This window comes from Molothrus ater, chromosome 16 (assembly GCF_012460135.2).
Source record: "Molothrus ater isolate BHLD 08-10-18 breed brown headed cowbird chromosome 16, BPBGC_Mater_1.1, whole genome shotgun sequence".
NCBI classification, from domain to species: domain Eukaryota; kingdom Metazoa; phylum Chordata; class Aves; order Passeriformes; family Icteridae; genus Molothrus; species Molothrus ater.
Window position 1 is genome coordinate 13,356,717 of NC_050493.2, and position 27,802 is coordinate 13,384,518.

At 43.1% G+C, this 27,802-nt stretch overlaps 1 protein-coding gene across 11 annotated transcripts in view; it reads right to left on the minus strand.

Moving 5' to 3' along the window:
- Positions 1-10,573: 10,573 nt before the first annotated feature.
- Positions 10,574-27,802, minus strand: part of KATNIP (katanin interacting protein) — a 58,002-nt gene continuing 40,773 nt past the window's right edge. For 9 of the 11 annotated variants that reach the window (XM_036392114.1, XM_054516546.1, XM_054516544.1 and 6 more), the window contains 9 exons: positions 25,632-25,797; positions 22,283-22,440; positions 21,899-21,963; positions 21,445-21,555; positions 19,530-19,669; positions 16,639-16,740; positions 15,826-15,986; positions 13,355-13,443; positions 10,574-12,035 (listed from right to left, as the gene is read on the minus strand). In XM_036392114.1, coding sequence (XP_036248007.1) covers positions 11,980-12,035; positions 13,355-13,443; positions 15,826-15,986; positions 16,639-16,740; positions 19,530-19,669; positions 21,445-21,555; positions 21,899-21,963; positions 22,283-22,440; positions 25,632-25,797 — 1,048 coding nt within the window. In that variant the 3' untranslated portion in view covers positions 10,574-11,979. Of the gene's footprint in view, positions 12,036-13,354; positions 13,444-14,292; positions 15,987-16,638; positions 16,741-19,529; positions 19,670-21,444; positions 21,556-21,898; positions 21,964-22,282; positions 22,441-25,631; positions 25,798-27,802 lie in introns of those variants that run through there. The other 2 variants (XM_036392121.2, XM_036392119.2) reach the window with 2 other exon arrangements.

Sequence of the window (27,802 nt, forward strand, 5' to 3'; positions counted from 1 at the left end):
TTGTGCCTGTTCTTTTTTATTTATTTGTCTAAAAGTGCTTTGCACATCAAATCAATCAGCATTGTCACCTGAACACACACTGGAATGAGACCTGGGAATTTCAAACCTTCCCCTGCCCAACTGAATCCTTGGTTTCAGGGGCACAAAACCAGAGCACAGTGGTGAGCAGCCGTGGAGAGCCCAACCAGGTCATGGGGATCAGGGTACAAAGCTCTGCCATGTGCTCCTAAATCACCAACCCAGCAGTGAGACAGGGGAAGGTCTGTGACCTGCAGCTCTCCCAGTCTGTGGGGACTGGGCTGACAGAGCAGCTCAGATGTGTTAACCCAGCTGAAAGGGCCCCTCAAGGTGAGCAGTGCCATGGAGCCTGTCCCAAGGGAAGGAGGACACACAGGAACATGGCCCTGGAGCTCCATCTGGGAACCAGCACCGTGCCATGCATGAACAGTTTGTCCCCCAGGTTCCTCCACAGGCCTGGCCTTGCAGCCTGCTCTGTAAAGGTGAGGGTGGAGGGCTGCAGGGATGTCCTTGCTGCTCAGTGGCAGTGGCAGCCACACTGCCCTGCCCCACTGGTTCACCCAGAGTCAGGGACACTCCTTGGGAAGAGTCACTTCCCTGGTCTCAGTGTGACAAACACATCAAACCCACCCCAGAACACATCCATCCTGCTGCTCCTGAGGAGGGCAAGAGGCAACCTGAGAGTTCAGCCCCCCTTCCCCTCTGCTGGGCTCTAATCCACTTCTAAAGCTTATTCCAAAAATAACAGGGAGGAGAAAAAGAAACTATTACAAAAGCACTGAAAGGAGATCATTCCCAGTGCCAGCACAGATCCAGACACCCTGGGTGATGGGAGAGGAACACAGCCACACCCTGGACCTGCTGGGCGCATCTCTGTGGGGACACTGACCTTGTGCAGAGCTCCCAGCTCCCTTTCAGCAGGATGGTCTCTGCTGCACTCACAAAGACATTGTTGAAGCTCCCTTTAATATAGGTAAAATAGATTGCTCCAATAAATTGGTAGCAATTTATTTCATTTCCAAACTGCTGTGCAGACACAGGCATGGCACTGCCCACACTGCAGCCTCTGTGCCACACTGCAGCCAAGAGCCACAGCTGGCACCCCCAGGTACCTCCAGGAAAATCAGGGCAGTGCAGTGTGAGCCCTTGGGACAGGGACAGCCCCCAGAGGGACTGGGAGAAGGCAGCTCCCTCACAGGTGGGCACTGGGCTGTGCAGGATGATGGGAGCCTCTGGAGACATTCTGGAGTCACTGGAGATGTTCTGAGTGTCCCCTCAGAGCAAATCCCCCAGGGTGGACCGTCACAAAGCCAATGGAAGGCTCTGGGCACTGAGTCTCACACAAACACCCTCTGCATCCTGTTCTGCTTTCATGGCTCTTTCTTGTAGGAAAACCTGTCCCTTTGGATGACCTGGGTGGGACTAGGCTGATCCTGCTCCCACAGAACACACACAGGCACTGCTCCACACTCATTTTTCTGGGGCAGCCCAGACCCCCAGCTCTCTCTGAGGTCTCTCTTTGGAGCGTTCCATAACCTCCAGTGGACACTGACAAAAACACATTTAGCAATATCCATCTTTATATGTTGCATTGCCTGCCCTCCCTGCCTGTAAAATCTTAATTCATTTGTTCCTGTGAGAACAGGCTCTGTGGTATCTCATGCTCATGAGATCAAACAATATGCTCAATTTTCTCTTTTAGTCTCATTCTCCTCATGCCTCAGATCCAGCACAAGCCCATGAATTATTTTTATTAACCTTACATCACCAGAGCTGGTTCTGTCAAATACTCTCAGTTCTGGGTCCCTTTCAGGTTTCAGTGTCTTCTTCCACAGGGTCAGTTGTACTGTGAATCACCTCCACCCACTCTGGAGATGTGCATCAGGTCTTGTACCCTGATAGTCTTGGCTTTCAGCTATTCCAGAGGAATTTCCAGGGTATTTGCATCCAGCTGGAGCTGGCCAGTCTTGTCAGAGCTTCTATACAACATCATCATTATATTATTATTATTATTATTATTATTATTATTATTATTATTATTATTATTATTATTATTATTATTATTATTATTATTATGTATCTGCACCTTCTGAGCCCTACAGTCTGTCTCAGAGCCTTGCCAGCCACAGCAGCCCAAGTGCTCAGGGGAAGGGGAAGAGAGCAGCAGGACAAACCCACTCCACCTGTCCTTTACAGACTCCTCAATTCTTCCTTTCCCTCTGCTGCATTCATACCTTGAAGGCAGCTCTTCTCTGTGCAGATGTCTCAGCCTTCAATTACTGCATTATCTCTGTGACCATTTCCTTGTGCTTGAGGCACCTTCCCTGATTTCTACACAGGTAGAAAAATCCATTGATTTTCAACTCATTTTCCTCTTGTTGATGTGCATTACCAAGTCCTTTCATCCTTCCCCAAGTCTCAGCTTCCCTTGCTGTTTTGCTGGGGATCGAAGCACAGCTGTCTGCCCACCATCCCTGAGAGTTTTTCTGTGTCCAGACTATTTTTTGTGCTCTCACCCACTCCTAACACAACAGGAGGGTGAGGGCTGGCCGCCCACACCTGCAGGAAGAGCCCTTCTCCCTGCAGAGCACAGAACTGAGTCAGCACAACCAAACTAAGACAGCAGTGTCTTAAATATACAGGCCTGAAAGCAATTTTTTGGCCTTGATTTTTAACATCCCGTGCTTGCCAGAATGTGCCCTGTTACAAGCTTGCTCTGTCTTTAGGCTCTAGGTCTTGCTGCCCGCTATTCAGACAGAAAAGCAATTACACAGCCCCATTACTGTGACAGTTAAAGAGATTCAGCCATTGTTCTTCTTGGACAATTCACACTGATTCCAACCCCTCCTGCCTGGCCCCTTAGCATAAATAAGCCTTCTCTGCAAAATGTTATCACCTCCACTTGTATGGAGACAGGCAGGGCAGGCAATCAGACACACAGTGAAAAATTAGCCTTTAAATCCATGTTGCATTCTGTCTACTCTTCATTAAACTGTTTTTTTTTTTTCTCTTGAACACATATTCTCGAGCTCTAAGACCCAATACCAGACCAAATTACTTTCTTTCCTTTTCTCTCTTAACTACAGGCATTCCATTTGCTATTTTCCAGCCATGCCTGGGTCCAGAGTCATTAGTATCACACTCATTCAAGGGCCATGCTGGCTGCTGGGCATTCATCCTGCCTGTGTCCTGGGGGCCTCAGAGCCTGGCACAGGCTGCCTCCCCCCTGTCACCTCCCAGAGCAGATGTCTGGTCAGAAGTGTGAGGACAACAATATTTTTTTCCAGCCTCAGGCAATCTGCAGTTTGCACTGATTGATTGCATTAAATAAGCAACCTATTAATGTGCCCCCTGCTGTGGCTCCAGTTGGTAGAGCAGATTCTTCAGCAGATAAGTTGTGTTAAACAGAGGGTCCTGATGCACACTGCTCATGGAATCACAGAATAATTTCAGCTGGAAAGAGCCTCTGGAGGTCAGCTTGTCCAACCCCTCTGATCAGACAGAATTCCAGTAAAAAAAACCTGAAAAATAAACTCTGTGCTGCAAAAAACGAAACCAGTGCAATTAAAACAAACTTCTAACAACAAAAAACAACAGCAACATTTTAAAAATAATAAAAGAACTTATTTTACATCTGCATCAGTGGATAAAGAAGATAAATGGCAAACTTTTTGTAGCACTGGTTTGGAGGGCTCTTTGCTGTGGTTAGTTCTACATGCATCACCAATTCATTTGTCAGCCTTCTCATTAATATCTCTAATGCATAATTGCAGTCAAAGTCACTCATTGAACCATGCATTTTATGACCTCAAGGGTTACCCCTTCATACTGTTAATAATAATATCCCTGCATAATGCAAATGCTTTATGCAAAACAAGTCCACCAGCTCTTCTGCTTCATGACTTAAAATACAGCACAGCAAGTTTTAGGCAACTGTCTGCATCTTTATATCAATTGCAGGCATCATCTGGCCTGAATTGTGAGTCACAAGGGTTTGGGCAGTGCCATTAATTACCAGTAATGCCTTCTCCATTAGTCCTCCCTAAAAGTCTGCTCCACATGATGTGTTCTCTATATATTTATACAGCCACTGCCCCTGGCACACTCCATTTCAACCTGACTTCAGTAATTTTCACAATAAACCTACAATCTTTGTTTTCCAAGGTGAAAGTGCCTCCTGAGACCCTTTTCCATTTTTCCTCTCCATTCATTTCTGTAAAAGTTTCCATTTCTTTTCCACTCTGGGCTGGAGCTCTCCCCCACAGACCTCTCCCCTCCTCAGAGTCTGACAGGGTAACAAATGCCCAATAAATCATTTCTGGGCACTCATCCCCAGCCCACAGGCAGGTGACAACAGTGCAGATGTCCTGAGGGCCTTGATGCTGCTCCCCCAGGAGCACAGGTGACACTGGGACACCCCAAAGGGCTCACACAAGGACAGGACACTGATCCTCCCCAGCCCTGCCCTGAGAAATGCAGACCATAGCTCCTTGCCATTTTATAATGAAGAGTAAATTATCTGAGTGGCCCAAAGAGAGTGATTAAAATACACATCAATGCCTTGCTGGGTCAGTGGGTTTGGATCAGATCTCCCATTTTGTGTTAATATTCAGATATGTTACTACCCCAGAGAGATGAATAATAGTGGCAATTCAATTTCTCTGACAATATTAAACATAATGAAAAGTCATACTATCATCCCACATCCTTCCCCATGAATTCTGGCCACAGACAGATCTCCTGTTGGTAATGGAAATGTCACTTTGATTCATCTGTTCACCAAGGAATCCTTACCAAACAATTTCCAGTATCCAGCAAGCCATCCCAAAACATTCCTTTGGAAACAAGCCAGAACTGACATTCTCTGTAAATTAGTTTTTACCACTGTTTAGGCTCAGACCATAGCAGGAAGCTTTGCTACTCACTCTATTTTTAGCAGTGTCTCCAGCATACCAGGAAAGAGGTGGATCATAGGACTTCTGCTAATCTGCAAATCTGAAATTATAGTTGGGAGATGGAATTTATTATTACACAGCTCAATGACAACAACAGAGATGACCTTTCTGCAATGCCAGAAGTTTTATCCATGCTGATCTGTGCCTTTAATCAGGGGGAGGGGAGGGTACAGGCTATTATGTGCCAAAGGAAAAACTTTCTCCCTATGAGGACAGTTAAGTATTAAAACAGATTGCCCAGAGAGGCTCTGCATCCTCCATCCCTAGAAGTTTTCAGGCCAAACTGCTTGAAGCTCTGTGTAACCCAGTCTGACTTCTGTAAGGTTAAAAAAAAGAGGTGTGTAATTGCAGAAAGCAGCCAGGGAAACCTTTGATGAATGGGAGCACAGAGCCAGGAATAATAAGAGGCAGGAACAGCCCCACTGGGGCATTCCAGGGCTGAGCCCCTCCATGTCCCAGCCCCCTGGGCTGGCCAGAGCATCCTCCTGCTCTGCTGGGGCCCCCTTGGCCCCTGGCCCTTTCTGATGAGACATAAAAGCTCTTTCTTGCTCGAGATGAAAGTCCTCTCCCCAGCTTGTTTCACACAGAAACCTCTGTTGTGGCAGCCACCTCACGCTGTCAGGCAGAAGAGACTTCTCAGTGAAAGAGATAAAAGGGCTCAGCTGTCCTGGCTCACTGTATTTACCACAGGATCCTTCTCTTTCTCCAGCACAATGGTCCCCCTGGGTGAGGAGTCATTTCCCTGAGACCTTCCCAGCCACAGCAGCTCCCTCTGTGCTCCCTGGCCCTGCTGCTGACCACACTTGCTCTGCATCCCAGCATTTGCCTCATATCTGTGAAACACATCTGGAGACCATTTCAGGGATAGAGTCTGGAGACCAGTCCATAGTTCCCAGCTGGGCTCACACTCTCAGGAGGCAGCAGCTGAGTTCCAGTCTCTTCCTGGCCCTTATGATGGCTCTGAGGTGCAGTGTCCAGACCCAAAACTCCCCCTTCCACTGCTCCCACCCCAGGCTCCTCCAGGGCCACAAGACTTTCAGGTTATAAATGCTCTTTTGCTGAGAAGGAGACTTGGCTATTTCTAGCACTTTCACCTCCACATGCTTAGCCCAGAACAATGTTCTGTCAAAAACCAGTGTGAAGCTCCTTTCCCAGTTAGATCCAGATAAGCTGAGGAAAACAAGCAATGGAGCTCTGAAACAACAAATGCCATGATCCCCACCAGCACAGCTGCATTTCACCTCCTCCATGCAGGCAGCACTTTCCCTGAGGCACACATCTGCTCCTGTCCCCTCCCTCTGGGTTTTTATCCTCCCCAGGCTCCATTCCATGTACCTCCTGCACAAGCAGGACCTTACCTCAGCTGCCACATTGCTGCCAACAAAATCCTGTCATTCTTTCATGTGCTGTTTCACTCCATCATTCTTTTGGATATTTCATTTTACAGTTGGCTGAGAGACCTGCCTGCTTTTGTAACTGTGGAGTTATGAATGCTCTGGTCTGGCTGACAAGGTGGTGATCAGTCACAGGCTGGACTCAATGATCTTGGAGGTCTTTCCCATTCCTAATGTTTCTGTGATATGTTAGAGGGAGGAGTTCAGGTGAGCTAATTCTACCTGTCTGATATATTTCCTTGGATTTATAGTCCCCAAAATGTCCATTCTCTTTCCAGAAACTGCACAAAGTCTGGGCATTTTTGGAAGTCCCATGAGCAGTAGGACAGAGTCCAACACTAAGGCTTTGAGAGTCAAGTTGATTTTAGTCACACCCAAAGAGACCTTGAGCAAGCTGAAAGCTAAAGGCAGGATCTCTCTGTGGTCTCACTGCATAATTGAGACCTTCCAGAAATAACCAGGACACCTGGGGAGAGCAGCTCACAGGTCATGTGCTTTTCCTCTCCTAATTACAGCCAGAGCAGTGAGCCATGGGTGGAGGCTCATGGGGTGTTGGAAGCAATATTATTCCAGGCTGGGAAACTCCTACCCTGCTGCTCCTTGGGATGCTCAGTCCTCTCCTTCAGGCAGCAGCTCAGGAAGGGAACACCAGAGAGATGTCAGCCTGATTTCCCCCTTCTCCAGGAATTTCTAGGTCAGTAAGAAGGAAGTCACCAATTGCAAGTGTTTCCTTTTGGGCCCAGATCTTTAACACTGCAGCACTTCCCAGGGTCCTGAGCCAGGGTGAAGGGAACTGATGCTGTCAGACAAGGGTGGAAAATTGATCTCTTCCCAGCAAGATTTAGAGGGCAGTTGGACAAGAAATTACTCCAGCTGGGCACTGGGTCCCCATCTCTCAGCTCTTCCTGCAGCTTGGAGATTCACTCTATAATTGCTTTCTTAGTCCACATTTTATCCTCAGCTGACAGAATTCCATTAGGGTGATACAAGCAGTGTGATAAAGGGATGTTTGTGTCTCACATGGGCTCTAAGTCATTTCTCAGCAAACAAGCAAATAGTCACAGGAATGGGCAAAGAGGCCCCTGAGCCAGGAAGTCCCTCCCTGCCTGTGCTCTGACCAGCAGGGCCAGCCCACAGAGGGAAGCAGACACAGCAAACACCCTCACAAGGCTCCCTCTCTGCTCCTCACAGGAGACACCCCCAAAATGAACAGTTCTGCTACAGCAGTTGTGGGCACACAACAGCCCAGCAAGGACACAGCCCTGCCATCCCCAGAAATAGCATTTTAGCTGTATAGCTAACCTTAGTAGCCACTTTCTGTGAATTTCTAATAGCACCCCACACAAACAGGAGCCACAGTGCTGTGACACAGGAGTGGGGGACACCCAGATCTGAGAGCAAGTGCCCTTCCTATGGGAAATGTAAGAAATTAAACTAATCCTGCAGCACATCTGAGCATGTGTGTCTGGAGAGTGGAACAGGTTGGACACACCAGCAAGGCAAACAGTGACTCTGAGCAGCATTTTCAGAATGGTTTTGGCAGACAAATTGACCTTCTAATGATGAAACAGCTAAAGGATAGTCATGATGGGAAAAAAGCTAAAAGGGAACCCAGGATGGTGCAGGGTGCAGTTTCAGTACCTGGTGAAGGACAATGGTGTAGCCATCACCACGTGGTGTCTGTTGTAATTCACATTTCTTGAAGAATGTTGGAAGAGATTTGGCTGCTTCAGTGACTTTGAGCAGAAGAGCAGCTCCTGTTGGAGCTCAGCCTCCTGGATGAGCAGCCCTAGAACACAGAGGGCAGCCCAAGGCACCCTAGACAAGGTTTGGGCTCCCACCCGTGGATGCTGTGGAGCTGCATCCAGCAGGGAGGACAGCAGAGAGCAGGAGGGAAAGGGGAATGCTTCTCTCACAGTCAATCAAAGGAAAGCTGACTTCATCCCCTGCATGGGGCAGAGCCCAGCTGTCAATACAGCCCTCCATGTGTGCTCCTGCCTGACTTCTGCTGGGAAGTGAGCATTTCCTGGAAACTTCAGAAAGCTTCAAGGCTCCATCCAACCTCCTTCATGCACTGCTGTCCCCCTCAGAGCTGGGCAGCAGCTCCTGTTTCTGGCCATTGCAGGGTGTTCCAAGACCCCAGCCCAGTCCCTCAAGGGCACTGTCAGTGCCACATCCCTGGTGTGGCAGGGCTGGGCATGCCCAGGGAGTGACACAGCAGGGACAGGGCACAAGTGCAGCAGGAGCAGGAGATTTTACAGAGAACAGCACCACCTGAGCAGGATGCTGCAGTGCAATTCATGGCCCAGGGCAGCCCAAGCAATGAGCAGGGCTCAGTTTCATTCAGCTGCTGGATGTAGCTCCCATGGATGTGTCCTGACTCAGGAATGCACAGGTTTCCATGTCTTCTGGGCTGCCTTTCACACCCTGCACCACTGCTTGCTCCCTTCTCCATGGACAGGTGCCTCTCCCTGCTGTCTAAATGTTCCTGGATTAAAGCACAAAGAGGCAGAAATTGAAAAGTTGCAGGCTTTCCCAGGCATCTCAGATTACACTGTGAACACTGACAAAAATATCTTTTTCCAGATCTAAAAGTAGGCAGCCTGGCATGTACTTCCTCACAGATTATTTCTTTATCCTCTGCCCTTCTCAGTGTCACTGTGGGACAAACAAATTGATTTCTGTTATCTTGATCCAAGCCCTTTAAATCCAACCACAACAGGTAAAGGTGAGAAACTATAGCATAAAAGTCTTTGCAGGGCCCAGATATTGAAATTGGGTGAAACTTTATTAATTTACATCAATATCTTCAGCAAGAATTCCTACAAATCCTTCCTTTTCCTTTGCTGTTTTTGACAATGTCAAATGATGTTACTGGGCACATCCTTGCTGAATTCCTCCTGATGAAACTGTGCCTGACATTGACTCAAGAGCTCTGTGGGGATTTTCTTGATTGCATGTTTACTCTTCCTCTTGTCCCTCCTGTAAATGCCAGTCTGACATGAATGTACTTGTGAGGAGTTAGTTTAAAAAAAAAAGGTGAAAAATTGAATAAACTGGGTTTTTTTAACCCTGATTCACTGAAGAAATGAGTCAAGTGTCTATGTTTGAGTGTATAGGGCTGACTAGGACTCTTAATTATCTTTGGTTATATAAAGGGTCATTACATCTCAGCTCCAGTTAGGAGGGCAAACACTGACAGCTCCTACCCCACAGAGATGAATGAAGTATTTTCTAAACATTCTGCTGCTCTCTAGAATGACTGACTGGAACCAAGGAGTCCATGAGGCTGTGCCTTGGTGGTTTTTGTCATCCCAGACAGCAGGCTGGCAAACCCTTCTTTCACACACAGACACTGCAGGGGAGGATGTTCCACAGCTTGACAATCTTTTAAAATATTTTCAAGACTATCATGGTCTTTCCACACAATGTGGCAGCTGTGGGGAATCTAAATGGGTCCAAGGGAGCTGGGAGAGGATGGAAATGTTGAAGCCACTGCACTCTGTGGCAGATGCCAGCCCAGCTGCACTGGATACAGATTTCCAGGGGCAGAAGGTGTTGAAAATTGGCTGCAGTCACCAATGGAGGTGAGGAAGACTTGGTGGCAGGGAAACATAGAGAAAACTGTGACCCATCAGAGCTTGATGAAATAGTTTGCAATAATTTCCAAAACTGGAGCATCAGGGTTGAAAAATCATTAGCCCACCATGGAGGACTTGAGATGCTCCAGACAGATCCAGAGCAGACAGGTGAGCACAGGAAATCCTCTCCCCCTCTTACCTTTTCAGATCAATAAGAGAGATGCTGTTCAGTGCCAGCAAACAGCAGGTTTCATTTCTCTGCACATCCAATGCAATTTTCTCAGAAGAACAAACAATGTGACAGGCCCCATCCCATCCAGAGACTGCCTACATGACAAATCTGAGATTGTGCCTTAAGCCTTGAAAACCTTGCTACAACCTCTCCCCTTCCAAACACAGACATTTATATCTGCTCTGAGCCCTTCCAGTCCCCCTCCTCTCAGCTCCTCCTCTTTTTCATTTGGAGTTGCCTGTTATATGATTTGGAGCAAAAATTAGCACTTGGTTTTTTGGTAGAATCACACCAGAAACAAATGAGGGGAGAGTTCTCAGAACAAGAGGGTTCTATAGTAAGTGCAGCTTGGGAAGAGCCCTTAAACAAAGTACAATGTACTCACACACACTGTTTTACATTTAAAAGTAAGGTAGTTTGTATTTAGTACAAAATAAATTCTTTTGCTCCATCAGTACACAGAAACCTGGGAAATAGCATTGGTATCTTTTGTTCTTTCAGCTCAGGCAACAGCAGTGAAGTTTTAATAAGCAAATATACAAGATATTACACTCCTGACAGGGCAGAAAGGGAAGCAGCACAGTTTGACTCCAAATTGAGCTGCGCCACTATCTCTGGTTTATATGAAAAAGCACATCCTGACTTCAGCATTCAGTTCTCTCTGGAAACAATCACAGAATCACAGCAATGAGCAAGTTCTAAATGAGAATCCATGGAAGAGATTTACAGGTTGTCACAAACACCAAGTTTTCAGGGAACAGTACATTTGCATAGCAAATCCTGCAGCATATTTACTTGGTTAGAGTTTTTATTTAAATGACTACATGTGCAGGGTATTTTTGTTTAAAAATGTACTTCTCTTCTTACCTTCAGCTAATTGAAAGGCATTTACCATTTTTCAGAAGTGATGATCTGTTGCTGGCAACATCTGGTTAGTGCAGCACAGAGGCATGGCCTCCTTGTTCATAAAAATTCAGGCAAAATAGGAGGAAAAAACATTGCTCTGTAGCAGAAGAACTCTGAAGGATGTGCAGAGCGCCTGTCAATGGCACTCCAGGCAAAACACCTCACTTGATTTTTCCATGGTAGTGAAATGATGAAAGAAATAATTATTTCACTGCAAAACATGAAAAGGTGACAGCTGAAATGCACTTATTAAACCTTGATAAAGCCACTTCCTGATCTCTACTTCCTAAAAGCATCCATCACATTTCTGCAAGCCCAGTGGAACCTGTCGAGGTGTCAGAAACAGTGGCAGCTCCTGCAGACAGCCCTGGCACCAAAACATGCCCAGAGACAGACAGCTAAAGAGTATTTCCTCTAATAAGTGCATTTCCCTGAGAACTATTTACAGGCATCAGAAATAAAGCAACACCTCCTTCCAGTGAGGATCTTTGTGATCATCCAGCTAGGATTTAAGAATAAAAGCTTTAGAAATAATCTAAAAACCTGTGGACAATCCTGCTTAACCCAAGTTCTCAGTACTTGGCAGAACAGTTGTCAGCAGAAAGGTTCTCACTCTCTCCTTTATGTTCCTTCTTCCCTGGATTTTCAATTAAGAGATAAGGGGGAAAATTCAGACAGATCATGACAAAAAAAAAAAAACCCAGGAAACTGAATTCATGCTTCAGATTTCATTCTGAAAAAAAAATTCCTGTAGCATATAAAACTGCCTCTCACAAGAGGAGGTGGTTCAGCAGCAGCAGCAGCAGACATAGAAAATCTTCCATTTGGATATGCATGTTTTGGAGATCTGGAGTGCAGTTCCTTAGGGCTGGATGCATCCAGGACTTTCCTTGTTATCTTTTCCTCCTCTGCAGCCCTTTCTCGTTGATGCAGGTTTTGGGGCGCAGAGCTGTTGAGGAAAATGAGGGGCAGCTTTAGGACTAACAGTGAAGCCATGGAGTAAAATGAGGAACAAAAATGCCCATTTCTCTTTCCACCCCAGAATGAAGCAGAGCTACCCTTCTCAGTGGTGTTTCTGGCACTGAGTGCTGCCAGCTTTTCCACAGTCCCATGGAATTCCTGTCCCGTGCAAGCTGCTCTGAATTCAGGGTTGGCACTGTCCTGAGTAGGAGGCTGGACCCTCCCTCAGGAAGGGAACCCCCCGAGGTCTCCTCCAACCCAAATCATTCCATAATTGTGTTATCAACACCCTCTGTGGCTGATACCAGCCAGGACTGCAGAGGGGACATGGGGCAGAGGGCAACAGGCACCCTCAGCTGGTGACTTCAGAGGCTCTGTGTCCTCAGTGCTGGAAAAGATGTGATGGCCATGGCAATGACAGCTGTTCTTCACTGGACAGGTCTGCTCTGGAAGCCAGGATGCCATTCCAGGGGGCACAGAGATGGCCAGGATACTTTTGACAAGTATTGTTCAATATAATAACTTTCAAGCTATTTTTTCATAGGCAATGGTATTTCAAATCCTTCTCCTACAGAACTGTTATTAAAAGCCATCAAATAATATCTATAACACTTTCTAGAGAACTAATTGGAGAAAGTGTCATGCTCAGGAGAGAAAACCAATCATGAATATACCAGCTTGGCTGAGAATTTGAGATGTATTTAGGGAGCTATTCTGAGTAATTTACAATGAATGACTGGTACTCTTCAGACTATAAATACAATCTAGTCTTTCTCCTTGGGAAAAAAGAGAGGTTGTCTTTTTAATTATCACTTTGTAAGCAAAAAGACCAACCAGAAAGACAGTGGGAGGAACAGAGTCAACAGGGCTCCCCCCTTGTTACACTCACTGTGGTTCTGGGTCTGCTCAAGAGCCACCAGCAGCTGATTCTCAGACACATCTGAACCATCTCTGAAGCTGCTTAAAAGGCCAGTGGGGATGCAAAGAGCTTTTTATTCCAAAAGCTATCAATGAACCTGCACAATTAACAGCCATTTCCAATTTCTCTTCAGCCAGTTTCTTTGCTGAGGATTTCTGCAGTTGTGGTGCTGCGAGCCACAACCACATCATCCCTTTTCAGATTTAGATACAGAGCAGAAACCCACCAGATGATGAAATTTGCAGTTTGTCTTTTTATGACAGAAAAAGCAGAGCTAAATATACATTAAGACTTCCCACTTTTCCCAGTTTAGGGCTATAACAATGCTCATTATCCACACTGTGTCTGCAGGAATTGAGCAGAAGAAAAACGTGGAAGGCAGAACTCACCCGGATCAGCCACAACTTGTTTCTTTTTGCTGCTGGTGACAATCTCATTTTCATTCATCATTCGTACATCCTGATCCCCCACATGATTGCTGAAAAGATTGAAATCAGTACAAGGGCCAAAATCATCAACACTGGGGAAAATTATGAGAGTTATTATAAGTGAAAATTATGGACAAGGATACCAAAGAAGGGATGTTTGGAGTCCTGCAAGCTCAACAGCTCCACGGCACAGCCACACCACACAGGGTTACCCACCCAGGAATTATCCTGTCCTCATCCACCTGAAGGATTTCCTGCCAGTTTTAATTAGTGGCATTCATTCAGGCACACATTCAAATATAAATATCATATTCACTCTACAATTTTCCAGCCTGCCTACACAGCTTGAACCACAAAGCAAAGAGAGATTTTAAATCAGAGCACAAAGGGGGTATAAAAATCCTCATATGGAACTTCCACACTGCTTTCTAATTCTGAAAGAGCACTATTTGAAACTTTTCTGAACTAAACAAAATTCATTTACTGTGACAAGTTTTGCTTGCAGGCTTTTTAAAAAGCTTGCAGGCTTTTTTTTTGCTTGCAAAATTTTAACCATTTCTTTTTGGGGAAAAAAGTAATAACTTCAAAGGTAAATTAAAATAAACAAATTACATGAAAAAACATGAGCTGAATTGAAAGGTAAGGAAAACATCACTATTAAAATCTCCCTTTCACATAGACAAAAAAAAACCCATTTGTGCCTTTGCAATAAAAGAAAAATGGCTTGCACAAAATGGTTTTCTATTTCTGAAGAAAAACTTAATGTCCCTCAAAGTGTCAGAGTGAAGCAAAAGAGCCAATAATGAAGCAAACCAAAACTTAAACTATTGATGATGATGATGATGATAATATGATGATAACCTGAACAGACTCAAGTTCAGGTTCATAAAATCCTCAACAGTGCCATGTGAAAGAGAACAGGCCAACATCACAAACAGTATCCAAAAGGTCCAGAGCATTTTGAAAATGAAGGGATATTATCCAGCATGTCTTCCATTGCTGCTGGAGTACCCTGTATTTTAGCAGGGTGGGAGGTGAAAAAAAAGAGAAAAGATGATTGCAGACCAGGCTGGGAAGAAAGAGGAATAAAAATTCCTGCCCAGGAGTGTGGAGGAGAAGAGGCTCAGCATGTTCTCGACTGGAAAAGAGACCATGCAGTGTCTGTGACCCCAAAAACTCCTCTTTAAAGTAGATCAAAGGACATATGTCTTATAAATATGTGCAAGGAAGTTATGTAAAAAAGGTCTGTGATTACACCTGGTGATTCCTTGGTTTCAATAAAATAATTTTACTCATAGAAAGATCTGAAGCTGAGGAAAGTAAAGGTTCGTTTCCCATCCTCCTGCTTTTTCTATCCCACTGAAAATTTTCTCAAAACTTTCATTTCCTCAAGGCATTTTCATTTCAGTGACTTTTTCACTTTGAGAAATTGCTCACCTCCAACTTTTACCATGACAACACAGCCACTCACACAAAAACACAAGTCCAACACAACACATCCAAACAATAATCATTTATTTAACCTCTGGCAGGAGCAGTGGCCAACAGCCAATGCTTCAGGGAAACACAAGAGAACAAACCCTGCAAGCAAATGTGAACTTCTGTCTTTATTCAGAGCATCTCATGTCCCTTTTGCTTATTTCTAAATGTTTGAATATCCTTCTGGGGGATCACACACCATTTATCCATGCAAAACTTCCCTTTTTTTTCCAAGTGATGCATGTGCAAAACCCTCTATTTGTCAGCTGTCCAACATGTAAGAAAGTGTTCATTTCTATAAGCTTTCATTTTTTCACTTTTCAATCTCATTTAAAATAAATTATTCTTTCAAATCCTTACTTTCCTTGCCAGGGACTGTTTTTTAGATCCTACCAATCCTGACCTTCTAAATGTAAGTGCATTTTTCACTGCATTTCATCACATTCTCCATGAGACTGCCAACTTAGTGGTTTTAAAGCATCATTCCCCCAAATGCAATTCATTTCTCATTTTAGAAGTTCATTATTTTAGACTGTTTATAAAATAGTAGAATTCTGGCTTCTTAATTAGCATTTGTGTCAAATCAGAGGAGGTTATTTTCTTTAATTTTGATGCTTGGTTTTTTCATGAACTTTCTATTTTTTCCCCTCTGTGCAATAACATTGGGATTTATTAATCCTTCTCTAATGAAGTCCAACTTTTTAATTTTGTGTTTACAGCCTTTCATGGAACCAGATGTAAACATAAATCATGAACACCAGGAAGTGCTAAAAGATGCTTGCAAACAAAGCTGGTAATTTGATCCTCACATCTAAAAATCTCCTAATTCCTCCTTAAGTGAGGCCAGGGATGCTCTGGAAGGGAATTTTCCTCAGCAAACTGCTGACATCAGTCACATCAAACCAGTTTTTAAAGGCAAGATTCTTTGTGCCAAGCCAGAGCCAGCCCCATACCTGATAACAGTTCTCCTCTCCTGGTGGCAAATCCTCTCATCATCCGTGAAGAGGATGGTGTGGTGGGGCACCACAGGGTCACACGTGGGGAGGATGCCTGACACCACATGGCTCACCATGTCCAGAATCCCATTGTACACCAGCAGATCATCGACCAGAAGCTACAAACATTGAAGAAATAAACCAAAAATCCATCAAGAAATCAGGCCTTGCTTTCAGCATTGTCTCTAAAAAGCATTTTGCCCTATTTGTGTCACAAATCCAGTCATTAATTTAGCTTTTGTCCCTTCAAACTTCCATTTCTCTCTATTTGCTGCTGGAGTTTGAATTTTTTTTTTCCTCCCTAAGTTTTTTAACTTGTCACTGATGTTTTTTAATGCAGCTTTCAAGTAGGTAATTAAAAATGTATTTCGTGTTTTACATAATTGCCATTCTATTCATTGGAGTGAATCACTCTTAAATCTAGGAATTAATGAATCTCACCTCACTTCAGCTGTCTAAAACTTGGGTTTGTAGCTCAAACTACTCTTCCAGGCCTACTCTACAGTCAGTGGAAAAAGGCAAGTGTTATCCTTGTCTTAAGACAATTATCTAAGACAAAAATCAGATCAAGTTTTCTCTCCCTGGACAAAAAAAGGAAGGACAGATGACTGGCATAGATTAGTCATTTTAATATTAAATGCAAAGTCAAATAAGATGAATCCCATCCTTTGAGATTACATGGAATCACACTTCAACAAACTGTGAGAACACCTTCAGAATGGAGGCAGCTGAGTCACCAGGACATACAACATGCACAGGAAAATTACTTACACCAAACTCCCTCACACCTCTCTGAGGTGTCTTGGCATAATTCCATAACTTGATCATTGACACAGTGGTAGGTACATCAAAAATGACATATACCCTATTCACCTGCAAAAGAGAATTAATTTATATTTAACAGCACAAAGTCCCCAAAGAAATTGAATTCTCATGCATGTTACATCAAAAGAGGTTCATATTTAAAGAAATATAGCTGGAGGAGAGATAACTGATGCTGAGGATGGAAGTTCAGCTATCATCCCTGCTGATAATTCCCAGATGTTGGCTCTACCCCACAGCTGCTCTCAAAAGCACAGAAGATGAGATCTGGAGCATTCTTGTCATCCTGGACTGCCTGGAACTTGGAGGAGGGGAAGAGAGACACTTTTAATGAGTATTTCATAAACCAAATACAGATATGTCCTTAGGGCTAAGAGAAGCTGGTGCCTCTTCTTTCTGTTCTATTCTGCACGGAGAGACAATTTCCAAGAGATGGAGCGCCAGGACAAGGGGGAATGGCTCCCACTGCCAGAGGGCAGGGATGGATGGGATATTGGGAGGGAATTCTTCCCTGGGAGGGTGGGCAGGCCCTGGCACAGGGTGCCCAGAGCAGCTGTGGCTGCCCCTGGATCCCTGGCAGTGTCCAAGGCCAGGCTGGGCAGGGCTTGGAGCAACTTGGGATGGTGGAAGATGTCCCTGCCTGTGGCACAGGGTTGGAACTCAATGATTTTTAAGTTATTTTCCAACCTAAACCACTCTATTAATCCATGATTTTATTCTATTCCATTCCATTTCATCTCTCTCTACCAAATATGAATGAAATCCACTTTTTTATTTGCAAGACTAAAATCTCCCCTGTATGCCCTGAAAGCTATTGCAGAAATTTTGCTTTTTTTTTTTTTGGTGTGAGTTATACTACCAGGAATTTAGAGACAATCCTCCAGATGCTTGCTAAACAATTACTGCTGGAGGTATTATTCATCTGCCTTTCAGTGACGTTAATGTCAAGATGTTAAGACCAAAGATTAGGCAGGCAGGAAACCAATCTTGCCTGTTACAGTTAATTCCATGCTTTTCCTTTTATGAGCCACTATATCAACTTCAGATCAACATATCTTAAGCTTCATCTTTAGCATCCTCTGAAGTTTTAATCCTTTGATGTACTAGAGAAGATACTGTAGGTTATATTAAATCATTATGCTGGGTTGGTTTTTTTTTTACTGAAGAAGAAGGTAGATTGGATCAATAGAAATGTTTGCATCTGTGATTTTCCATGAGACAACTGGAGCATTGTCTCCAACAACAACTGTTAATCCCACAGCAAATGATATATTTGATTAAAAATCCATTCAAACAAAAGAATAAAATGACAATCAGTTACAGGAGAACAAACAATTCAAATTCTGCTTATGTAAGAAATGAAAGTGAAAAACAGGAAACCACTTTCAGAATTAAAAAGGAAAAGCCATTTAGGAAGGAAAAGAAAGGCTATAATAACAATTCCCTTCAAGCTTTTGAAGCTTCCAACACATCAAAGAGTTAAAGCAGCTTTCCAGGCAGCCTGCACTGAGGATGGGAGCATTCACAAGCTCTGGTTCAGCAGCCCAGCTCCAGAGGCTGAGCATCAATAGCTGATTGCTCCATCCAGCACCTTCCAGCTCAACAACCATCCCAGGGAGAGGGAGGAGGGAAAAGTACTCTGTGGATCTTACAGAGGTGTAATTTGCTACAGTTCAAGGACAGAAAGCACCATTAAATGGCTTCTGCCTCCTGCATTTCACACATTATCAATTTACCCTTTAATACTGGTATTTTGTGCTCTTCTGCAGTACTTTGGTGTCAGGCAGAACAACACAAAGAGAGAGAATTCCAGAGCTTGTTATTTTCCTTTTTCCCAAGTGAAAGAGTCTCTGCAAGCATGTCTTTTGTAAGGACATGAGCACACTCAGATGGTTGTCAAATCAATCAGTCATCCTGTTATAAGAGACATCTGAGCATCCCATCAAATTGCCAGGATTCAAGATCTGGGATCTGCACAGCAGGAGCCTCAAGCCTCACACAGACCTTCCACTTCCCTAGGAAATGCAAGCACTCACTATTCCCAAGTATACTTAAAAGCTTTACCTTAATTATAGCCCTTCATTACAACACATCATGATATAAATTAACAATTCCTTACTTTTAATATTCTAATTAATAGCTGCAACATCTGGAGTGAGGAGTTCACCAACACAGTAAGTGATACCTTTCCACATGTCAGGTTTATATTTTGCTTTCTTTTTAAATCCATTCTCTTATAAGAAATAAAAGCACCTTAATTATGTCCATTACAGGCCCCTAAAAATGTCCTTTCCCAAAACAAGGTCAGAAATCATCTAGGTTGATCTACTTTTCCTTTTTAGATTTTTGATATCCCAGCTATTAAACATGGGACTTCTAAAAGGGCTGAATCATCTGTGGCCTTAGGACATGAAACACTAAATCTGCCATCCCTAATCCACAAATTTGAATTCAACATAGATAATGAGATTTAAAAATAATTTCTCACTGCTAGAACAACATTCATTGTATTTTGTAAAAATGAACTGAAAATCACCAGAAAGGTGTTTATTGAACAGAACTCCTTCATCAGTATTTTTGTCACAGTGACTCAAAAACCATCTCTGGAAAATCTTCTGCTGTTGCCCCATGGAGAGAGGAAATGGCAAACCTGGGAACCTCCATTGCTGCTGCCTGTGCTGTGCAGAGAGGCTGCAATAAAAACAACTTCTAAAAAGCAGGATTTAGCATCTGCTACTAAAATCAAATTTAGCTCTGAATTCTATATGCTTCCTTTTTCCTCCATGCTTCCAATTCCATCCCCACACATGACTAGAACAGAATGGAAAGGGAAAATGTACCAAACCAGGAAGAACTGGTGCCAGCCACATGTGCCTGCCATCCGTGGTGTCGTTCACTCTGTCAATCAGCTTGTCTGGAGTCCGGATGTCTCCAGATACATCATCTAAAATGTTGACACTATCTGGAAAAGCAGCAATATCTGAAAAAAAAACCTTTAAGCAGAAATAACCTAAAAATGGATATTTTAGAAACACCAGATTTAAAAGTCTATGCTGTTCCCAACTCCTTGAATGAGTTTTCAGCACTACAGCAGTACTCCCAGGAATGCATAGCTGAGGAACTTGGAGCACATATTTAAAAGCAGGACAACCCTTAGATATTCTGGCATTTCAATTTTTTTTTTTTAATAGGAATCAAGTAACTAGCTGCATTTAATTTATTCTCAAATATGTACTTATGACTTCATCAATAAAGTTCCATTAGCAGGAAGAGGCACTTCCCAGCTTTTTGGTGACAAAGTCCCATATTTTTATCATAAACTTGTGCAAATTCCTCATATAAAACCTATCTCAAGAAGAGTGTCTTTGCAGGAGGCAGTCATCAGTCAAACTAGGTTTTGCTTGAGTTTCTCAAGGTTTGTGGTAAAAATCAGTAACTGTAATAAAACCTTTTTTCATGTCTTTGAAAGGGAAAGATTAAACCCCCACTGAAGAGGCAACCAGATTTTCTCTGTAAGAGAACATTTACATTAAAAACATGGAAGGAAACGTAGATGGATGGCACTGGCTTCAGAATTATGAATCCTAAGCAATCCAGTTTGAGGGACATTAATTTCCCCCTGTCCTGCTTTCTTAAAGTCTGTAAGTATTCATAAAGAATTGAAGGAATGACACAGTAATGCCTCAAGTGTTTAAGAAAAGCTTGGTTCAGTTGTGAATTATCACATTAAATATTGCACTAAGACAAATATGCTCTCTTGGGATCCTAATACATCCCATACACAACTGCACAGGCAGGAAAGCTGCTCATTCAAAAGGAGCTGAGGGTTCTTTACCTGCCACTGTTTTGCACTGTAGAGCTGAACCAGGTCAGTTAAAGATCCCTGGTTCTTAAAGACAATTTGTTACCACTTCTCAATTTCAAAATGTTTCTTGTCCATTATAAATGTTTCAAGTTCAGGGCGTATCATACAAGATACAAATCAAAATAGCACTAGGGGAAAAGCCTTTATTTCATGGAATTCCCTATTTATTAGGCAGTGAGGATCCTTAGAGACAAACAATTCCTGCAGCATTTGTGCTATTTATTCTTTCCAAGAGGCTAATAAATGTTCTTTCCATGTACCTGAACTATGTCAGCTGTATGTTGGGTATGAAGCTTTCAGCTCTTAGAAGACTTTAGCTGGTACAGAGCAAAAGTGCAACCTTGATGAACATCAATCTTCCCAACACACCCCACATTCCCTCTGTTGGATATCCAGGGAACACTGAATCAATTTCAAACTCTCAGCCCTGATCTTCATCACTGCATTGGGTGTCTAGAACAGCCTAAATCTCCAGAACAAGAGTTATGAAAAATTTCTTTCTTGAGGCACAATGAAAGATTCCATTAAAAAAAATAAAAAAGCACTGAGCCCAGTCTTTTCATATGAATTTATAGCTCAGCAAACTTTCTGCTCCTTCCCCACCACAGAAGAAATGTCAAGAGCAGAAAATACCACACCCTTCTCAAGCCTTCCCTTCTCTAACTTTGTCCTGCTTTGTTGGTGCATCCCATTGAGAGACAAAACATTCTGGAAATACACTGAATCCATCAAAATGTATGGAAAAGAGCTTCATCACCAAAACACAGAGAACTAGAAGCCCAAGTTCATCCCATAGGACAACCTGGCAATGTGCAGTGATGCTCTGTGAGGATTTGCCAGGGAGTAAAGTGCACCAGCAGGGCCAGGGGTGCTTGGTGTGCAAAGGATACTGTTTTCAGTCAGTAAGATTTGCTCTCCGTGCTCATTGAACAGCTCCAGCCCATTCAAACCAATGTAGTAGGGATCACCCCAACTCGTCAGGAGCTGGAACTGGAAAATAACTAAAAAGCAAAAGGCTATTAAGGAAAATATCAGTACAGAAGCTTTGTCCTAACAGACTGTTTATTCTTCAGTTTGAAAAATTGTTGTGCAGCCCACAATGTCAGACACTCTTATTTGCAGCTCAGGAGAAAAAGCTACCAGAGATCTATCTGAGAACAGGCCACATATTCATATATGATGTTTCACTGAATTTATTCTTAAGCCATATTTATGGAAGCCTTTCTCATATTCTTGGTATCTGATTAATATCTTAAAGCATCTGAAATTGTTGGATTTATAAAGCTCAGGACTCCTAACCACGGTATGCAACTCTAAAATATTCCATATGACAGGGAAGGATACAACCACAGGGCATTAATGGTGCTTCATAGTCCATACTGGCTTGTTCCAGTGTCCTTGAAGCATTCCTGCCAAAAAAAAACAAACAAAAAAAACAAAACAAAACAAGGCAAAACAGGTTTTTAATGTACCCTTGGCTCATTCAGAACAAACCCAAAGAATTAAACCTCCACAGACACCACCCCAACACCTCCCCCTGTGATGCTGGACCAGACTCAGAGCTCAGAGCAATTTGGTCAGGGTAAAAACCAAGTGAAGCTCTGCTCTAAGTGCTCCATGTTTTCATCCAGGAGCCTCACACAGCCAGCTCCAACAGGGAATGTGAAATTACACTGCAACAGTGAAGAGAAATCCTGTGGTTCAGACAACAAAGACAGGCTGTTTTACCTCCTGTGTACTTTAGGAGCTGGCTGGGGCTGTAGATAGTCAAGAAAGAGAATTTCTTGAGCAAAGTCAAAGTGGCAGTTGCCTGGTCCCTTGCGGATGAGGAAGCCCTCCAGGGGGGAGATGCTGTGCCCATCCAGCACCACATGGACCACCTTAGCCTGGTTTAAAAGAGCAAAACATCAGATTACCTGATATTCCATGACATGACTCCCATTAAAATAAACGCAAACAATTCCATTCACTGCAGAGACTGAAATAATTTCACTCAGCTGTATTTATTTCATTCCTTTGGAGTGAGGACTACACTTCCTTTGGCAAAAGAAAGCTGCAATCCATAGTGGCCGTGTCATCACTGACATGAATGGGGATGGCAGAGGTGAGGATTTGGGAGGAAAAATACTAAAAAAAGTATTGACAGATCCTTTAATTACTGCATGGCACTAGATCTCAGCAGACTGAAGCTCCCTTCTTCCCAGAGTGCTCAAGCATGACACAGGCTGCCCAGGGCAGTGGTGGAGATCCCATCCCAGGAGGGATTTCAGAGGTGTAGATGAGGCAGGGACCCTGGGGACATGGGTCAGTGCTGGCCTTGGCAGTGTCAGGTTTGCAGTTTGACATGCTGACCTTACAGCTCTTTCCCAACCTAAACCATCCTCTGATTGCTGAGCCTGCAGCAATATTTACACACATCAAGAGAATGGGAAGCTCTCAGTCAGGGATCTGAGGAGACATCAGGCACCTGAACTCTCTGCTAAGGCAGCTGGGACTGCCCAGCCTGGCTGGGGGCACCTTTCCAGAAATCCCACAGCTGCTGCTCTCTCCAGAGCAGATTTTGGTGTTTCTGTTGCATTTACAGCAGCCTGTGTTTCAGCAGTTCTATTTATCTTTGTGGCAGGTGGCACTTGGACTTCTCCAGGATCATACAAACTCCTCTGCCAAGCAGTGCTTTGTGTAACCTCAGGGCATATGAATAAAGAAAAGGTGCCTGTACCAGAGACAATTGAGCTGTGGCCACCTCAGAGATGCAAGCACACCTTATCCAACCTATGGAGATTAAAGTGAATAATTCAGGCACATTTATTCAGGTGATGCAGGGGTCCTGGCCCCTTCACCCTCCCCCAGCAGCACCATGTGGAGCTGTATGCACAATCCCAGGTGCAGAACAATTCAACCAGGCTCCAACAATTAATCACTGCACCTTGCTCTCTAATTTGTTAAATATAACTTAATGTTCATCACAAGCAGCATTTACTGCCCTGGGTCTCTCACCAAGTACCAGTTTGTGCTAGACTGGAGGAGGGGCTCAGTTAATTTCCATGAAGATTAATTAGGAGGGAATGTTTGTATCACTACCAAGTGTGGAGAATAACTATTTCTGGCTTTATCTTCAATACACTTGGGATCAAATAAAGGAAACATCTTTTTCATATGAGAAACTCTTCTGCATGCTGTTTTCCAGCTGAATAAGTCTGCCAGGCTAAGGAGAGGAAGTGAGAAATCCACTGAAATCCACTTTCCTGAACGGAAACACGTAGTGAATGGGAAGTCTGGAGAGTCAGAGATGGAATCTTACCTATTACACCACAGCTGCTTATATTTATGTGCCCTTTACAGCCCTCATTTCTAAGTAATTCTCATCATCTGAGAAGGCACTCAGCCGTCACATATTGCATTTTACAAATGGCATAACAAAGCTCTCACAAGGTGATTTTTCACAGAGCTGCAAATAGCACCCAAGCCTTCATTCTGACAGTCACTGCCATTACCCTCTCACACTAAAGCTGTGAATAGAATCCCCCAGCCTGCAGCTGCCTAACAAATCATCCCATCTCACACCCAGGGACTGGCTCCTACAAGGAGCAGCAATACTTCAAGAGACAGATGTCAGGATGGCCTGGGTTTACAGCCTAAAACCTCCTTTCTGTGGCCCAGTGGACCTTGCATCTTTTGTTTTCCAAATAATTTATTTTATCCTTCTCCAAGACTGCAGGTGTGGGCTCCTCCTTTAAGTGGTATCCACTGACTCTCATGGGACTTGCAGTATTCATGCAGGTAGACACCTGTATGAGACTCAATTCTTTTTATCACCTAGCCAAGTAAACTGCTAAAAATACACCTTTCTTCTTTTTTTTTTCTTGGTTTGGCCTCCAGAGACCAAATTCCATGTTAGATTTTAGAGATTTAATAAGCACTGCTCAGCCACAACTAAAATATCACTAAGTTACCAACAAAACACAGCTCCTGGGAAGAAAATTAACTCTGTCCCAGCTGAAATCAGGACATAAATGGCACTAAAAGCCCTCATTTGCATGTTTACATGGTAAATGCTCAAAATGCTCCAGAACCCTCCCATGTGTCAAACATGCTGGGCAAATGTGATGGAGCACAAAATCAGGGCCCTCTGTTCAGATCTCTGCATCAGCTGGGATTTAATGAAGATCATTTTTGTCCTGTCTCCAGTTTAATTTGTGCCAACATTTTTGTTCTTATTTATTGCCTGAATTTGGACACTGAGAATGCAACAGTTGCCTTTTGGGTGGAAAATCTGGGGACAGGTGGATTCCTAAACTTTCTGTGCAATGAGCAGCAACCTCTGGTTAGTTATAATTATACAAGTGTTATCCTGACATGTGTAAGTACAGCAGGGGAAGCAGGGACAGCCAAACTCACAGTGAAAAGCTGTAAAATTATCTCCATCAGGTGTCAATTGGTAATCCCAACAATTTAGTATGGAAAAAAAAAAATAAAGCAGGCAATTTGCAAATAAGAGAGGATTTATGTTAATTTTAGCTAAATTATTATTTAGCTAAATTAGCTAAAATTAAAAAATTAAAAATTATTTAGCTAAATTAATTTAGCTAAACTGCTTGAAGGTGGCAACTTTCTATTTATTAAATATTAATATTTCAAAAGACTCTTCTTGGAAAAGGCAGTACTGAGTGAGTGGCCTTCTGAACCTGAACTAAACAGAATTTCTTTGTAAAAGTTTCCCTCATATCATTCCCAGCATTTCAGGAAATACAGAATCATACAGTAGGTCTAAATACAAGATATTGAGAGGATACCAGTTCAGAATCATATATCCTGAAAATAATATGTGCTATTGTATGTGTCTCTTAGAAAAATCAGCTATGAAGAGTTCTTTAAAGCATCTCTGGCTTTTTTTTTTTTTACTATCTGCTGTTTGTGGAGACAGGAATGCATTACACCTGCCACAAAATTCAGCCTCAGACAATCTAGAAAGATTTATGGGGTTCCATTAAGGCAGCTATATTCATTCATCACAGTACCAATTTTCCAATGCACTGCTGTATATTTTTGCTGGCAGTGCTCCTTTTCTTTTACTTACCCCTCTGTAGGTATCCTCTGGAGATTTATTATAGTTCCAAAAGCGAAGCCCTGCAATACTTTCAGTTTTATCAAAATGGATTGTGAGCAGATGATCTTCTCCAAAAGAGAAGGGAATGAGCCACATATGGTCATCCTCCACTGTGATATTAGTGCCATCTATTAGCCTACAAAGAGAAAAGTCCATTAGCTGCACAAAGGGAAAAGCTGGCTTCTCTCATCAAAGGCAGGGACTTTCCTAAGGTTCATTTTATTCTGGATGCCACTTCCAGCTTCCAGGGCTTCTCCTGCCCTTGTGCATGCAATTAAAAGCACAGAAAACATCAAAAATAGCATGCAAGTATTGAACTAAAGGCAGTGGAGGGAGAAAAAAAAAACCCCAGTATTTTCTTTAGTTGGGTCTGTTTAAGGAAAACCAGCAAAATCTTTAGGTTTTCCCTGTGTGAACAGGACAGGCAAAGGGAAGCTCAACTGCCTTTGCAGCAAAGTGGCTGAAGGCAGAGCCCAAAGGCAGGCACAATGGAATTCCTGAATTCCCACACCCAAAGCAGTGGATCTGGCACCCTGCAGGGTGTTTCTATGCCAACCCAAGCTGCTGGATCTGAGGAGGAGCTGGATGGCAGCTGGGTAACCCTGAGCAGGACCTGGGACTGCTCACATCCCTCATGGACACAATTAGCCACATCCCTGCTATTTTACAAAGCTTCCAACCAGCAGGACAATGTCTTTTTATGGCAGCACAGGCTTCAGGCTGACTAAATAAAGTTAAATCTGCTCTTTTCTGACATTATATTCTTCTACCACAAACTGTGCCATATGAAGATGGAGTAAAGGAGAATATGAATTAATTTTCCACTGTAATTACTTTGGTACACTGCCAAAAAAGTAAGTTTATACTTACTATTTATTTAAAAGTTTAATGGAAGAATGAGTGCCAGACTTGGCAATTCCTTAAAGAAAAAGATTTGAATAATAACTCTTTCACAGAGGAACTGATTAGGGAGTCCATGAGAGAAGAGATAATTCTTGATTTGGTCTTGAATAGTACATGGGACTTATTCCAAATGCCACAGTTGAGAGCACTGCAATGTACTCAAATTCAACATGCTTGCAGGAATGCCCAGAGCCAAAAGAGCCTCTATTTCTTGTGCCCAAAAAAAGTTCTCCAGCAAAACAATCAAGAATGTAAAAAAATAAAATAAAAATTAAAAAATATAACCCACTTACTAAGAAAGATGTTAGAAAGAAGGAGGACTTGAAAACTCAAAGCCAGCCTGGCTCAGCAGCAGGATAAACAAAGTTATTATGGGCCATCTTTCAGCAAAATTCATGATGAAAAAAGCCCTAAATTGATAGACTCATAAACTCTGGAAGGTTAAATGCGTACACATGGGCCAAAAAAAGAGACTGAAGGCTAGCAAGCAAAAGATACAATAAATAAAATCCCTCAAATACATCAGGGGCAGAAATCTTGGCAGAAATTCTGTAGGATCAACATATCACTAGGCTGCAAAAGGAGCACTCAGAGAGAAGGCACCAACAAAAAAGGTCAATGAATTCTTTGCATCTGGGTCCATCAGGTGGGGTCTGCAGAGACTCCCCCAGCAGAATCTGCTCAGCACAGGGAAGATTTTAGATCAGCAACTGCCTACAGAGGAGATTTCCACACAAGATGGCAGAAGGAAAAAGGAATTCCACACAAGTAAGGTTGATATCTGCATTAGTCAGATTAGCAGAAATTACAAATGGAATTAGTGTGCATGGAGATAAAGACAACATTCTGAGGAAGACTCCAGAGCCTTTGAAAAGACAAGTCCTAATTCATAAACCTGGTCACAGCCCATAAACATGCCAGCAAGACAGGATTACAACCAAAAATACCCTTTAAAATGGAGATGACTCAGAAACAACAGGATGCAGCTTCAATAACATCCAAAATGCCAAGTCCTCTCCAGATCTACAGCCTATCATTTCTATACTGCTGCCATTTAGATGCACAAGTTAATCTCAGGAAATATACTTCTCAATGAATAAAACTTCATTAGATTTGCAAAAAAAAAAAGTGCTGCAAATTGGCCAAAAGATTGGCACCTATTTGTGCAATTCCCCAACACATCCTCACTCTTTGGTAACGTGCAATTTTTCCTTAAAATTATCCAGAAATCCTGCATA